At 38.7% G+C, this 17,095-nt stretch overlaps 1 protein-coding gene across 1 annotated transcript in view; it reads left to right on the top strand.

Moving 5' to 3' along the window:
• The window catches only part of LOC118271836 (protein bunched, class 2/F/G isoform), a gene marked incomplete at its 5' end in the record, with an annotated part of 133,968 nt that extends 116,873 nt beyond the window's left edge, over nt 1-17,095 (top strand). The window contains 2 exon segments of the mRNA XM_035588077.2: nt 5,096-5,147; nt 15,311-17,095. Of these exon segments, the coding sequence (XP_035443970.1) occupies nt 5,096-5,147; nt 15,311-15,526 (268 nt within the window). The 3' untranslated portion in view covers nt 15,527-17,095.

Raw genomic sequence — 17,095 nt, 5'->3', positions numbered from 1 at the left:
CTCGTATTTTGATTTTAAATAGAACGACTCTTATGTCTAGTTTCTTTGTTTTATTTATAATTTAAACATGAGCAAAAAGCACTGGCCAAACCTGGTTAGCCTTGAACCTACGCGATAGATTAATTTGAATGAGCTTCAGCATTAAATGCGAGGTGCGGCGACTGTTAGATTTATTCTCGTTTTTGAGGTACAACGGGTGTGTCGCAAAAGCGTTGCCTTGGTGTTTCGAGGCGCCATCGTAGCCCGTAGTAGGTAGAGTCGTGCGCGCGCCACTTGCTCCGATCCCCTCCCCCACCGCCCGCCTAGCTGCGACCGGCCCGGTCCCAGTTTGCCGCAACGCGTCGATCCGGTTGCCCGCGCGCCGTAACAAACATTTTTACCATTGCTACCTCATCACGCACAACGTTTTCCAACGCACAAAACAATAAAAACGGCTCCTTTAAACCCGACGGCGGGGACTCGAGGGTCCCGTGTAGTAAAATCGATAGGAGAAGTGGAAACCATGCAAACAAAACTTATAAGTGGAAGCTACACGTCCATCATGAACAAGCAAGATCTGCTCAGAGAGGTCGTCGTGAAGTACATAGACTACTTCTACCCCGTGTGAGTACCGTTAAATTTTTCGTTTTGTCTGCAACGTTTTGCTAAGCTGACGCATTGCGGGCCCGTCGCTGGCTGTTGGTCGGCCGAGTGACGGTGGTGTGAAGGTTCTCACACAGCACAGCTAATTACCGAGCCGGTAAGTCGGTGAAGGTTCCACGGCAACGTGGCCGGCTGCAGTCAGACAAACCGTTGCGCCTGACGTCAGCGCCGCCTATTGAACATAGGTGTCCCTATGGCTTGACTACTGTATCGATCCGTTGCACTAAACACCATTATTATTCTTAAGGTCTAGGTCCGCTTTATTGCCATTTTCAACCTTGCGTCTTTTGAATTTTGTCCGTTGAACCTGCCCCTGCACCACCGACACTCGCTCATCAGACGTTGAACCTTCGTGTTTAACTCATTCACATTTTATTTTTAGTTGCCACCAGGATCTTCCGATGACTAATATCTTTTCACGGCCTTAACCAACCACGCGTTAAGTGCATAATTTCATTTATTCGTGTTAAAACTATAAATATTTTTTATAGTTTACGGCGATTTGGTAATTTGATTCAAGACTGAATTAATTATGATGCTAGGCCAGGGCGATAATACCGTCCATAATTAAGTCATTCATAATATCAGCAGTGTTTTATGAAATCCTAGGGAAAGCACCGTTGCGTGACCGTTTCGCGTGACAAACACTGACTACCAGCACATTATGCTCCTGGTGTCCCACTAATGCCCTTTGTGTCCAATTGGTTTTAGTGTTCACTCCTACCCACCATTGTTCTTTATGGCACTTGAAGTCAACTTCAGCTGTATTATTTCACGTGATTCAAGTTTATGGCTAGGCCTCTAAACCACTGTATTTCGCAAAACGTTTATACTTCCCCCACAATCAGCTTCAGTCATAAATTCTATCGTCCATGTAACTAACAATTCGTTCAATTGAATTTGTACTACCTACCACTCATTTCTTTGCGCTAATTGAAAGGAACTGTAAGTGTGTTATGAAACACGACTGCAAGATGTAACGCCAGAGCCGCTGGCGCCAGCCATGTCGACACGACACCCAACGATTTCCCTTCAATGACCTTGCGCGTGCGCACTCGCCGCGCTACACGATAACAATACACGACCACACTGCACACCGATAATGCTGATAATCCCTATTACTATAAATGTTACTTACAATTGTAAATGACCGAACGTACGTGTAAATTGTGCACGCAATTTCTTTGAATAGTGATGATCACTTAATAAAACGCAAATGTTAGCCAAGCAATTCGATTCAATAGAGCTGATTCAAATTGTCAACAGTTAAACTAATTGACTACTATCTGACGAATACCGGTAGTGGACAAACAATGTGCGCTTTAAGTGTTCATGACTAACACATTAAAATTTCATGCCACTCGCATAATTTCTTCAGTGACCTTTGTTTTCTATTTGGTATTGTTGTACGACTATATAGCGCAATTGTTTGGTGCACCATGATTCATCGGACTTATACTTTTGATACTGTTATCATTGCAATGTTGTCTTTGACGTCTGACACTTATGAATACGTGATTATTGTCATGTACTCTTGGTGGTCTATAATTTCTTTTCTTGTAACTTCGAGAAATTAAATGTGTTGTCCCAAGATGCTAATCTAGAACTCCAGATATGGCAGTATTGAAAATAGATATGAATAATGGAACATGTGCACATTTTCCACAAAGAACATCGACATCAGACTGATATGAATTCATTTAAACGTTTACTTGCTCAAACTTCGCCTTGTCTGACTCGTAAATACGAATCTTGTGTTTCTTAACAAAAGATTTCCATTAAACCAGTTTGGTAATTCACTAAACATGAAGCAGCAGCAAGCGAGGCAGATGTTATTTTCATCCTGATCATAAAAATAAAAATGAGGCATTATTGTTTTTGCTTATTATAACGAAAATCTTAAAGGTTCTTTTGTTCTTCCATGAAAGTCTTGAAAAACTCTCGCGTCTTTGTTCGCGAGACGTGTTTGAAGTGCAGTAGAGTTGAGTGTAGTCTACGCAAACACGCACGTGCGTAGTGACAAAACGTTTATCTCTTTGTTTGCATCTACTATTTACTTAACATCTTTTAAACACATTTTCATTTATGTTCTGTTTCAACACTCGTGTTCATTTATCCAGTACGGTGTATCCAGTTTCTCCATTAGCGATAAGAGTGCGATAATGAATAAATAACAAGTTTTTGGTACTATTCTAGACTCATGTTTTCAAATTGTTATGTGAAGAGAAAAACTTGCTTCAAAATTAGCTTTGTCTCTACTGTCTGAAGAGTAGAGCCAACCGAAAGAGTTATTTTTGTCAACATTATTCTGTCATAAAAAGCGTGAAAGTCAAAAAAGGCAAGCTTGTGATAAATATTAGACAGAGAATGTTATTAATGTGGGATTCGATGAATTTTGAATATCATAATGAGCTGTGCTCTGTTGATTTCATAATTATCATCGTTTAGCATTGATCTTGACGGAGACATGTCGTCACCGTCACCTACACTCAATACTTTCTCCGCTTCTTGGGTTTCGCTGTCTTATGTTACAACTTTTTCATGCACCTCTACACCGGTGCCTTGCAATTTTGTCAACTCCTCAAACTTGCGTAATCACTCACAGAATACTAAAACTTGTTATTGTACAGTTCCGCCTAGAGAAAGCAAGCTTTTATTGTGTGTGTCAACACCCGTATTAGATTTAAGACTTTCAAAGATTATCTTGGAATCGGCCGCTATTTACATAATTACCTCTTTGCACCGCACATACGGTTGGAGCGGCAGACGTTAATGTTCCGGCAGTCCATTGTTGCGGTGGTGGTCATGTGGTCCACGGCCGTTGTTTTATGTCGGGGAGCTCGATGGCGAACCGGTCGAAATCGATCCGCGACGCGGTCCTCAACGGTCGAATGGCTTCAACTTTAACGTTGTGTTGTTCACCTCGTTGACGCGACACGGAATCCGTCGGAGAAAGTCAAGTACGCAGCCGTACGTCGTGCTACATACTAGCTACTGGACGATTACACCAGCGAGATTGGATCATAATGGGTAAGTCCGGCAATCGTAGCCAGTAATGGTATCTCTCCAGTTGCTAAGTAGAGTGTGTCGTCATTCTCGCGCTGCACGTGGCCGACTACCGCGTGCTGTGCTCGTGACACGTTGCATTTGTGCACCATTGTTTTGCTGCATTCGGTACAATTACAAATATTTATTGTACCGTCATGACAGAGTTGTGTACAAAATGCAACTTCGCATTTACTGTTACCCACGAGAGAGGTTTTAGACCTCGACGATGGTTCGCTGACTTGTAACGTTACATCGTTTTAAATTAACTTATTTTTCTCGAATCTGGCTCGGCGGCCGGCTGTCTGTACGAATCGATAGAGGTTTGTAGGTCAAGTGTCCACATCTGGCGAGCGAAGACGTATTTCTTAATTTTTACCTCAAATTATGTCTAGGTGATTGTTTATGACACTGCTCTCCATTCTCGCTGCAAGTACACATAAGTTTGCCACTACAATCGAGGTAACACCAGGCTGCAGGCCACACCAGAATTTAGTCCTCCATTGTTCCCTGTTGTTGTTACAAATACCGCACAGTTCAACAGGCGGTCAACGCTTTTGCAATATTTATCCACAGCGTTGTGTGTTAGCGTAATCATCCGCGGTGCAACCGACGGAAGCTTTTCTTAAAATTACCGGCCCATGCGTATTTATTACAGTAATAGGTAATTACATATTGAATGTGCATTATCTTGGAATACGATCGCCCTTGCGCCACCTTTCCATTGCACCAACGCCAATACTTACTAACGTCCGCAGTAATTGTACTGTGACGTACGCACATTGTCGATTGAGGCGTTTTTAAAACGTGAAAGCGTTTCGATAGAACGACTAATTTCGCATTCCGACGCCGATATTACCGGCCGATATTACAATCAAGTTGTCGTCAACATAAACAATATATCTTCGTGCAACTTCGTTTAACACAGACATCTTTCCTCAGACACAGGCGTGCGTATAGTAAATCGATTGCTTTGCGGAAACTAACAATTACATGGGAAATGTAGACGTGTGCGTTGTACGCGTAAATTCTTGTATTTGCCAGGACGGAGCTCATCCGTGCGTGAATAAATTATTCGAACGTGATTATGGCACTGGGTTTCCGCATCCCGAAAACTTGAACGGAACCTTCTTCACGTATCTATTATACCAATCTATAAAACATTTAATAGGATGTTTATTAGCCAATGTAAATTCCAATATAAATACAAATAGATTAGCCAATTCATTAATTGTTTTGTCTACCACGTGCTAGAAATGCTGTGTCACCAAGTTCTTTGGTATTCAGTTTTGTAAACAATCGCATCGTGCGATATGACTCATGTGTAGCGTGTACTCGTACCTTTAACTTTTTGTTATTTCTTTGTTAGAAAAACATTTTCTTATTGTATTTTGTTTTGTTGTTACAGCGCATCGGGCACAAGCGCGGTGGCCATCGACAACAAGATCGAGCAAGCAATGGTAAGTTACAATAATCCTATTACTTTCTATATTTAGAACTAGCTACTTCCGCGCGGTTTCACCCGCTCTGCTCGGTTCCTATTAATTGTAGCGTGATGTTTTATAGCCTATAACCTTCCTCGATAAATGCGCTATCCAACACAAAAAGAATTATTTAAATCGGACCAATAGTTCCTGAGATTAGCGCGTTCAAACAAACAAACAAACTCTTCAGCTTTATAATATTAGTATAGATTAGTATAGATACGCGTTCATTACACCGAATTATCTAAGAAGCCATAGGCACAAAGGCACATAATAAGTTCAATAACCAAAGAACACACGTTTGTGCTTATGAATCGCCTACTTTATTAACCGTTTCCTTTTGTAAACTTTATTACTTGCGTAAGGAAATGATTTTCATTTCATTAGCCTATTACCGTCTATACGTAACGTGGAAATTATAAAATCTATCATAATAAGTATCTGCTATAGCCATTTGTTCCGCACTTACAATTATTGCAAATACAAATTCAGGCTCTTTTCGTACAAGTCCGCCACAACCTCCCAAAACCTTTGAAACTGCTGTAAATTTTGGCACTATGTTATTGAGATTATTAGTTTCCAAAAGTTCTTTATAATAGAATTGAGTGTGTAATCGTACCCAGTGTATTTCAATAAGCTTGTCCACTATGAGATTTAGAAAATAGCGTTACGTTCGATTGGATCACTTTATATTATTGACTAGCTACTTCCGCGCGGTTTCACCCGCTCTGCTTGGCTCCTATTAGTCATAGCGTGTTTGTTGTATATAGCCTATAGCCTTACTCGATAAATTCACTATCCAACACAAAAATAATTATTCAAATCGGACTAATAGTTCAGGAGATTAGCGCGTTCAAACAAACAAACAATCAAACAAACTCTTCAGCTTTATAATATTAGTATAGATTTAGACCCTAAAATGAACGTAAAAGGAAAACTGTTAAAAACCCACATTGCGCACTGCAACGCGGTTTTCCCCTTAACAATGACCAATTCAATGATTACAAAAGATTGGAACGAGATGTTGTCATGCAATTTATGATCACGACTCGCTATTTAACTAACGATGGTTGCTTGTCAATGTAACAGAATAGTACGTTACTAATTATATTACCTTTTGAGTTTGAATACACAAACATAGAACATGGAAGTTAACTATATTATAGCAAAGTACCATTGAAACATCAAATGTATACGATGTAAGGATTAACTTAAACGCTTTACAAAAGGAAAAAAGGCGCGTTAAGAAAGAATAGGTAGCTTTGTTATAAAAATAATCAATGATCTTCAACCAAAAATGAATCTTCGACAGCCAAATCTTCCAACCATTGCTAAATTTCGAGAGCAATTATCAACTTTCTCTTCATCTCTCCACAAATGTTTTGGTCTAAGTAAACGCAAGGGAAACAATTCCACGTTCATTCAACACACGGTGTGTCAACAATCACCTGTGAAGTAACGTGAAAACTCGTATACTAGCACACATCGTCAACAATGCTCACGTGACTCGGTTAAATAAATCCTTCTTTAATGTTACCGCTATTGTCATAATTGACTTTAATAGAGGAAATGCTACATTACAGTCCCGTACACTCGCTGATATAAATGGCTCGTTCAATAGTTGCTATTGTAACGAACTAAAAAACAATTACTCTTAAAGATCTCTGGTTTTAATTGTAGCCTTTTTATGTAAAGTTGTATTTTTGTATCTGTTTCATTGGCCAGACTGAAATCAATATTTCAGAATTATTAGTCATATTGGTATCTTATTTGAGGTTGAGGTTTTTTTTATACTTATCGACTTAACAACTTACTGATAATAGCTGCAAGCAAATAGATTAATTGATTAATGTGAAAAATGCAATACATAGTTCAAGCTATTAAATCGTTGCTACGTCCCATTATCGTTCCTTTCCGAGAATTTAATCTATCTGTCGCGAAGATTCCATCGGCTAACAATCATTAGTTTTTACTCGACTGGCGTTGCAGTCTACGACATCCAGAGAGTGGCGTGTCAGTCGGCCGGCGAGGTTCCGCATGCTCTCAATCCTAGTAATTCGTGGAACATTTTATAACCGGCTTTGTGGATGCCGCGTCCCTTTTGTGCTGTAAATCGCCGCATTCTGATAACCACCACGCGTGTGCCACGGCCGCGAGTGCGCGATAACTTTCGTATTATTTTATCATTCGTAGCTAACAAAAATAACAGCATAATACCTCTGATATCAACCGTCACCCAATAACTTGCAAGTCAATGAACTCCAATTCTAATTCTTAAATGTAGGTTGGCGACTTTATAATGCGATTAATGTGAACTTCAAATATACACATATCTGCATTGGTCTGACTGATGATGTCACACAAATATTTGATATAATAAATCGGGTCTCCTTGAACGAAAAACTTCCTAGGAATATCGGTCAGTGGTATCGTCGACCGATATCACGCAGCATTCGACGGAATGTCGATAAACGCACACGCGTACCTCGTTGAGGAAATTTCGACATTATCATTTTTCGAGTTACACGCTGAATCGTAGCTATTACGATTCCGTTCCACGCAGCAGTTGCGTAAAGATGCAATCTCCTGAGAGTTTATCCGTGTTTATAATAGCAATAGTTGAACTGCATAACACCGTTATTAGATCGGAGTCACCATTTGAATCACTAATGACTTCCCTTTTTTAATGGCCAGGAAACGCGTCCCGTTCTGCCCCGTAGCATAAAATACCATGAGACCATAAATTACTTTATTTATTTATGTGATGTATGTTACGTGTTGCATTTTAGAACTTATTGGACAAAATAGTTCATGCTTAGATCCATAGATGTCAGTCACATGTTCTATTTGCACATGATTGCATTCGCAAGTTCTGTCGTTATTGTGAAGTAACAATGCAACCTTTGTTTCTTACCGGTCAAGTATAAAACGCGCTACATTTTAAGCAACTTACTTACATAATTATCAAACGTCTCGACATTTGTATACATCTGTCTCACTGCTAACATCGATTTTATAATTCCACTGCTCTATTTGTCGTAATAATTTAGCAGGGTTACTTCCTCCACTTCTATAACGTAATCTGGGTGGGCGCAACATTTGCAACAGATTTCACTTCTCCCATCAAGTACATCTGCTATCGCAATTGAGATTCATCGTCGTGCACTATTGGACGCGTCTCACATCGTCTATAATTAGCCGACGCAGATGGCCTCAAGCGATTGACCCCAATCCAGCCCTAATGCTCACTACCATCGCATCATAGTATTTTTATCACTCCCACAACACGCTTGTGCAGTTCTCCAAGCTCCATATATGTCGTTATCTATTGTTAACCATACTACCATAAATGTGAAAGGCGCATCATTCCATAGTATTTTTATCACTCCCACAACACGCTTGTGCAGTTCTCCAAGCTCCATATATGTCATTATCTTGTTCTAATCTATTGTTAACCATACAATAACAATCAGGTTTAACTAGAAACTGATCTTATTAATATTAATTAATGCTCCGTATCATTTAGCTATTTTTAGTATCAAACCAAACATTTTATCTTTATTCATTTTAAATTAAATCTACACATGACATAATTATAAATACGTCTCCCAACATTTAGTTATTAAATTATTTTGGTTCACCTGGTTACTTCAACATACGTAATAATATTTTTATCACCTCGGAGTATCTTTCCATACAAAATAATTTCATAACAACTGTGGCAATACACCTCTGGATTCCACGAATACAACTCGTTCGTAGTAATATTATAATCTTGTCTTTTCATAATCGGCCTGATAAAATTTGTACTTAGTTGTAAAATCCACATGGCAGAATGACAGTAATTGAATTCGCAACGTTGCAAACAATATATTTTGCATTAATTCAATGTATACAGTCAGTAGTATATTAACATCTCAGCATCAGCGTAGCTCGACCAGTATTTAAACCGGTCCACCTTGAAGAACGCCATCTTACATGGCGCTCGATGAATGTACCTGCAGATTGTATATATTTTGAATTCAGTTGTACTCTGGGTTCTCGCCGGTTTTCGTAATATCTACGCCTAACGTTACGTCACCCGGTTGAATGTGTTTATGCGTACCGTCATATTGATGTGTAGCAGCCATAGCTTACACCACTGACCCGGTTTCTCACATCTGTTCAAACATAAATTTCTTTGATTCTGGTCAAGCGTTCGCATTTATTCTTCTCTCTGAATTTTCTTACTGGTGATTGACGCCAACTCTTTCCTATACTGTGCCGTGTGATGTACCAACGCAACACTCCGTTAGTTTTTGTTGTGTTTCCAAGATGTCATTAGCAAGTATTATGAAAACGGTGTTTATTTGTTTGGAAGTGCGTGTTGAAATTTTTATTTGCTTCCAGCTCCATCGTATGCTAATTCTCTCGTTGTATACGTGATTTGCATGAGCTAAACGTGACCCGACGGGACTCGGCCGGCCGAGAATAGACACGGAAGGAAAGCCGGCACCGGCGCAGTGCTGGAGTGGAGACACGTGCTCTCTTGATTATGCGGCCGATTCGTGTACGCCCACCAACTGGATAAAGACCCGGAGACGTCAGGAGGTCACACGATTCGGTCGCGTGCCGCCAATAACGTGAACAAGCGTCGAGTAATTTGCAACTAAGAGCGGCTCCGAGAGAGCACGCGCCAGATCAGAATCGCATCACGAACCCAGGAAACGCTAGAAAAGTTTTCTTGGAAAACAAACCTGCTCCTTGTAATGAAGCCGTTGTCGCGTCCGTAACGGTGGGATCAGTCTGCTATCTTTTATGTGGATGTACGTTTACTGGTGACACGGCCTGCACCTTTTAAGTGTATTTTTGTCGTCCCCATTTTCTTTGCACTCGAGAAGAAAGAGTTTTATTTTGTGAAGCCATTCAGATACAACTACCTTGACTCAGCACCGTAAAAATATCCAGGGCACACTTATATTTTATTTCTGAACAGCAACAGCAAAACTTCACACAATAACCAATAAAACCAAATTACTTTCCTTGAGAAAAAACATTCAAAGATACCAATCGCGCGATCACTGTTTCGTGAAACGTAATAGTGAAACGTAGTAGTTAACCTTGTCCGTGCATATCTATATTGTACTTATCTGTTATTTATTTTTGATATTAATCATATTTCAATGCTAAAATATTATCTATCTAAATAACGAAAAATCTTCGGAAATCTACCAGAGTTAAAGTAAATCTATAGATTACAGCAATCGTACATACGTTAGTAGATAAACGCTTAACTGATTACAGGCTTAATGGTAAACATGTTTTCGCTAAAAATGACCCCAATCTTTTTAGACATCTGCTATTTGTTTGTTTACGGATTTGATAGAATATATTTGTGTCTGAAAGTAAACATTTACATTCTTTCGATTGACGTATTTTATGCATTGGCTGAAGTTGTGTTTCTAAGCGATAAGATTAGGTAAATGCACTTTACTTTTCTTCATTTTTCTAGAAATCTTTAGCCACAACGATTTGTGTTGTCATTGTCCCTTACATTTTCCGTTTCAATGTATTATTCATCTGTATTTGTTGCCACCTTTATAAATAATTGTGATGTTTATTTTGTTGTATTAAGCGATGGGATGAGTATTGCAATGACATCACCTCTGAGGTCAAACGACCAGTCTTGATTACAATGTGCTTGACCGCTACTGAACAATTTTCACTTGTTTGTTTTAACTTATCACCACGATAACGTAAAGCTACGTCAATACATGTTTACATTATTTTATTTATTGGATTATTTTATAAGTTTATTAATTCCATGAGGAAATTGATAAAAACGTCTGGCATGTTCAGGCCAGGTCAAGGATTGGTACGATACACTAGGTGCAGAGTGGGCCTCACCTTTAACCTGTTCATTTATCGAAAGTTTTGTCGCAAGAAGTAAATACGGAACTGTATCGCAGCTAATCGCAGTCCCTAGTATCAAACAACAAAATAATTTATCTAAAACATTAAAAATATCAAATATATTGCTACTAGGAGCAGACATAAAATGTATTCTCAGAGAAAAAACTGATATCAACAGTGCCGTTACAAATATCAGTAATAAAGTAATAACAATAAAAATAACACATCCATATAATATTTATTAGAATTGTGTCACGAATATTAATAGACTATTGTTTCCAATTGTGCAAATAGATCCCAACACAAGGTTCTAAGATGACAACAATAATATATTCGCAACCATCTGAATATTTGAACACGTGTTTCTGGCATAACTGCGTTGTAATAAAACGTAATTTCTGTTTTACATATTATTATTATTTCGTATTCGCTTAATTTAATTTTAGCCACAGAAACAACTGGTAAAGGTATTGTTTGAATCATTGTTATTGCACATAATAATTATTATGTTTTTCATTATTCCTATTAAAGACCACAATTGTATATTCCCCTCGGTTAAAATTAGTTACATTTGTTAGAAAAATCACGTGATGTTTAAAAGAAATCTTCGTTCTCTTTGATGATGTGTGTTCTAAGTGCGTGAACGTTGAATGATTAAATCTCCAAGAGATTTGTGCCAAAGATTACTGCCAACTAAATGTAGGTAGCGCATCCGTAATGTTTAGGAAAGCCCTTGCATTTACATGCATGTATGATAGCTGAAGTGAAACCCGAAAGAGTTATTTGAGCCATGATGTGAGGAAAATTATGTGTCTGTGACCACTTTTACGAATGCTCTTTCAAATGTCGATAACCCGTTTAACCAGCTAATGCATATTGATGAATTACTCAGACCACGAGCAAATATTTATGGGTACAAAAATATTCTCGCTTATAAATTCCCATTTGGTACTTGAGAATGTCTGCAATATTCTGATGTTGCGCCACCTTATCGTATTTATTGAATTGCTATTATAAAGTGTGCTATCTTTGTTTACTCGTCTAACATTAATGTTTACACCTTATGTCACAGAGTGTCAACTAAATATACTGTGATAGTGAGTAGTGATAGATATCCAGTACGAGGTGTCTCGTAAACATTTATTAATACACATTTCAACAACAGAATCACAGTCATGGTCGCAGTACCACACAATGTTTGCATCTATGGTAACAATAGAAACAGTTAATTTGTGCTTCACTTCTGTTAAATTAACAATTATTGTATTAACGTTCACCACATTATTTAGTAAACATCAACTTCGTGATGCACCCACTCAAACGCTTTACTAAAATCCAAAAACAGTTCGTGCCATCCTAGTACAATATGTATTGTAAACACACCCGTATCTATTGCGAGCATCATTACTATGGAAGCTTCGTTTATCACCGTTGTTTTGTTACTTCACATGTGAGCCAACAATGTTTTATAATAGTGGTGATGTCACTAATACAATTAAATTAAAACTCGTCTGCTAAAATTGTTTACACGCCATGTTGAACTTCAAACCTGTTTGTGTTTTTCCTTTGCTGTTTATCTGTCTTCTTTATTTTCCATAAAATTTTAAATCCGCTGTTATGATGTTTGATAAAATGTGGAAGGTTTGCGTTCATGCAAATGATAACCGGATGAATGTAGTTCTTAAAAATATCATTGGTTGATAAGGCTTAATCTTGGATTAGCGCTTATTTTAACTTGCGATAAATCGATCGAATTGACGACAGTGGACGCATGTGAAGCTATCAATGACGTACAAGAATGGGATATGGAACTGCATTCAGTGTTAAAATTATTAATGATACTTGCACAGTGCGTGATGAAGATTAAATTAGCCAAGTCTAGATATCATCAGAATGAATGGTACCAGGTGTCTAACTACCCGTTGTCTTGTTTGCTGTCGCGTCCGGTTATAATTAAAAACAATGCGACAGGTTTTAACGTATGCCCTTGGACTGGTTATATCATCGGTCTCTGTATTTGGTGCGCAGCTCGGCAAAAAGTTCACTGCACTCTCTGTCGTTTCATGAACTTGCATTACTTTCTTTTGAATCATCATTGCAACCTTTTCTATAATAATTTTTCATATAACTTAAATTAAGTTGGTCCCATTTATAATGTTTTTCACGTTCTTTATCTAATTCACCTACTGACATGAAAATGTAGGCAAACAATGATAAGTGCTGTTTTACATCGCAAATAAGGTGCTAATGCTAACGATAGTAAACTGCGTCTAATTACTGTTTTCCATTTGTATTAATTTGCACGAGAAATTATCCAGTTTCTCTTGAACTTGTTCTCAATTGAACGCCAATATATTGGTGTGATGAGTACATTGGCGCCCCATCAATCTGTTAGAGACGCGAACCTCAATTTTGTCTAACGAGATCCGGCGCAGACTGGTGTAATTTAAGCGCAGATTCTTCTAATTGAAGGTCGCAACACCCACGTAAGAGCAACCACACTTAATAAGATCTCATCAAAGCGTCTATTAATATCCTGGTCTAATTATATCTGTACCGAAATCTACTCACACCACTCCTCCTCACCACATATAGCCAGCCAACAAGCCTAAGTGCATACCTTGACTCACCGATGTACAGAATGACTCGAAGTTTGCTCTTAAAATTGTTTTCGGCTGCCGTCGCATACCCATTGCGTAGCAATTGTAGGCGTCTACGTAAAATGTCTGTTCAGTGAATTATAAATTGTTGAGCGAAAAAAATAACATGACGCCGTTCTTACGTTCTCATCGAATTATTTATGATATTGTAAACATTACATGTATTATTGCAACTATGTTGATTAGAATTGCAAGTTACGCTAAGATGTATAAAATGAATGTCTGTTGCTAATCTATTTTATTAATTATCCGCATTCTTTTAAGCTTATTGTAAATGATTACCATAAAAATCTTAATCAGACGTATTGCATTCTTCAGTATCATGTCGCCTTCTCTTGTCATTATTAAAGCACCTCGACGTCATTATTAAATTGATGAAAGTTTTGTTTGTTGTTTTCGTTTCTTTATAGTGTTATGCAACCTTGTATTAGAGCAGCACCACTTGAGTAATTAGTTACATTCCGGCACAGTTTAATGTTTTTATTTTTGTCGGGCTCCATGAAGGCCCTTTATTAACAGCGAAAATTTTCCAATGAAGCATAATTGGCTGGAGTAAACACTTGTTCATGAGAAGTGTCAACATGTGCTGCTATAGCTTTATTTAGCAACATGTTATTTGATTTTCATGGCTAAATCCGATGGATCATATTTGCTCTATCTTTACCCTATTTGTTTTTCTAGTTTAGCGTTTTGTCATTATCCATGTGGTATTTATTTGATGTTGTTGTATTTATACTAATTGCAAGTACATGCTAGGCTGTCGCGGAAAACTTTTTATTCGTTCCAATTTAAAACGAAGCGAAGTCAATTTATTTGAAGTTTGCACTTACATCCGCTTGTTATTCTCGTGTTATTAATGTGCGTGTCTATTGCAACAGTAATTTGTTCTGTAATGACTTCCCAAGTTGTTCTTAAATACTGATTTTTAGTGAACTAAGCCATTTCAAAATGTTTATTTCGAATTTATATCAAAAGATCTGGAAATTAAGGGCTTTGTTGATATCGATGTAGGTTGTGTCGTCGAGTTCAGGGTGCACGGTCGGCTCGCGTGGCGTGGTGACGTGTTCGCCGCCATTTTAAATAGGGCGAGCGCGCGCGCAGACCATCAGTCGCCTGGTAGGACGCGAGAGAGCAACTTCGTCGCATTAGTTCGCGAGTTCCACGTTATCGCCAGTCGAGTTTCAGTCGTCGCCGGAGACGCTCACATACACAGTGACCCTGAAAATTTTATCACTCGGTTTAAACATGATTGACGTTGTGCAAAAACCTAGAGATGGCTGCCTGTACGAAATCAGACAGAAAGGACAAAAAGATACCTGTTACGTGGTCGTGCAAAATACAAAAGTACGTTTTATTTTTTACTCGGAAGATTTTATTTTTATCAAACCGGTGTAGGATTTTGAAACGCATTCCGTTCTTACGATAATAATCTAATCATGTGTTAACACCATTTAAACATATCAACAATATTATTTTATATTCGTTTTAAAATCATTAATATTAATTGCGGTGCTAGTTTATTTTCGTGAAAAACAAATCGTGTGATGTTGCCAATTTAACTAACGTAAATATTTTGTGTTGTTTCAGGATCTGGTTAAGAGCCACTTGATGTTCGCGGTGCGCGAGGAAGTGGAAGTATTAAAAGAGCGCATCGCTGAACTAATGGAGAGGATCAACCAGCTCGAAGTGGAGAACACATACCTGCGGGCCCATGCGAGCCAGGACACCCTGGCGCAGCTGCCCGCGGCGGCTGGCACGAAGCCCCCGGCGGCCCCGCAGGGCCCCCAGCCGCCCGTGTCGTAGGGCGGCGGCGTGGCGCTGCTGAACACGCCCGCCGGCCCCCGCCGGCCATTGAGGTCCCCGGCCTCGCCCTCGGCGCGCGACCCCGCCCGCGGCACCCCTCCCACGGAGTCACTAAGGCTGTGCTATGTTAATTCGTAGGTTAACAAGGAACGAGTGTAAGTACACCGGTCGAGCGCCGAGGGACGCTGCGCGCACGCACTGCGCCGGCGCGTCTCGTATAAATCACACAAGTGTCTAGTTAGAGCGGCCGCCGCCCCGGCTGCCGCCCGCAGCGCCCGGGGCGGCTCCCGCGCCCTGCACCACCAGACATTATGCTTCGGATACATAGATATATATTTTTCTGTTATTAATATTTAGGGTGCAGAATTTCGTGCTAACTGCCATGCTTTTGCTACGCATCTCAGCAACGAGTCTTTAGTGTTTTGATGTACGTCGTGTATATTTTTATTTGGTTTAACGTTAGGTATCGCTATCCACGTAATGTATTCCATTTAAGGTAACTTGTAAGACGTGTGTTAATATTATAATGTAATGAAATAGTTGAATATTCCTATGCATTGAACAATGACTGTGTGTTAATTTATTATCTATATATTTTTTTAATGTAATGTTAAGTTATTTATCAGGTTTCTCTGTATGTATACTACGATGCATTAAATTGCAAGTGTTCCTGAAGGGCCGATAACAATGATCTGTCGTTAGCAATATGTACTGAATGAGTTGTGTGCAGTTTTCATTTAGTTGGTACTGTTAATTGCATATTTACGATAAAGTAATATAGAAGTTTGAATGTATGTTATCCACAGTCGTAATGTGTAACGTTATACTGAGAAGTCGTTTACAATTAGAATCGTTGCGAGAATGTGACCTCGTGCGATGCTGGCTTTAGAGAATTTTGCACGCTGAAACTGAAAAAATATACTATTTTTATTCCAACCCTATGATAATGGAGGTATATAGTAATTTAACATTGTATTTTTTTAATAATTAAAAATTGTTTGTATATAGTACAAGTTGTAATAGAATTGTGAGTCGGAACGATGTATATAACGAAAGAATGTGATTAAGGAACCGATTCCGTAGTCTGCCTTCAAAGGTTGGATCAGATGTTATCGCGAGAAGTATATCTAAACATTATAATTTAAAATATTCGCTGTATTTAAATAGCTTGATTGTTTAACATTAAACAAGCGAACAAAGTGGCTGGTGACTGATTGTATGGATTGTAACTAGTGGGATGTGACGTGAAAGTCAGGCTCTATGTTTGTTTAAAAGCCAAAGTTAGGAAGGTGTGTCCCAGCGACTGAAGTGTGACAATTTTACCTATAGAGTAGTATTTTGTACAACGCTACTACATATGTATGTGTATAGACGATTTTGTTAGGGTCTTCATAATTATTGTGAATATACAGTAATTTACTCCTAGAAGCATTACTCTAGATCTAGATAATGGTAATATGAACTATATTATATACTGAAATTTGTAAATATACTGTAAACAAAAGTCCATTGTAGCTTATGTTGACCAGAAAGGTTCCTCATACCCAATAAATGCAAAACTACTCAAAA

The sequence above is a fragment of the Spodoptera frugiperda genome, chromosome 15 (assembly GCF_023101765.2).
Source record: "Spodoptera frugiperda isolate SF20-4 chromosome 15, AGI-APGP_CSIRO_Sfru_2.0, whole genome shotgun sequence".
Taxonomy (NCBI): domain Eukaryota; kingdom Metazoa; phylum Arthropoda; class Insecta; order Lepidoptera; family Noctuidae; genus Spodoptera; species Spodoptera frugiperda.
This window is presented reverse-complemented; position numbering and strand designations above follow the sequence as displayed.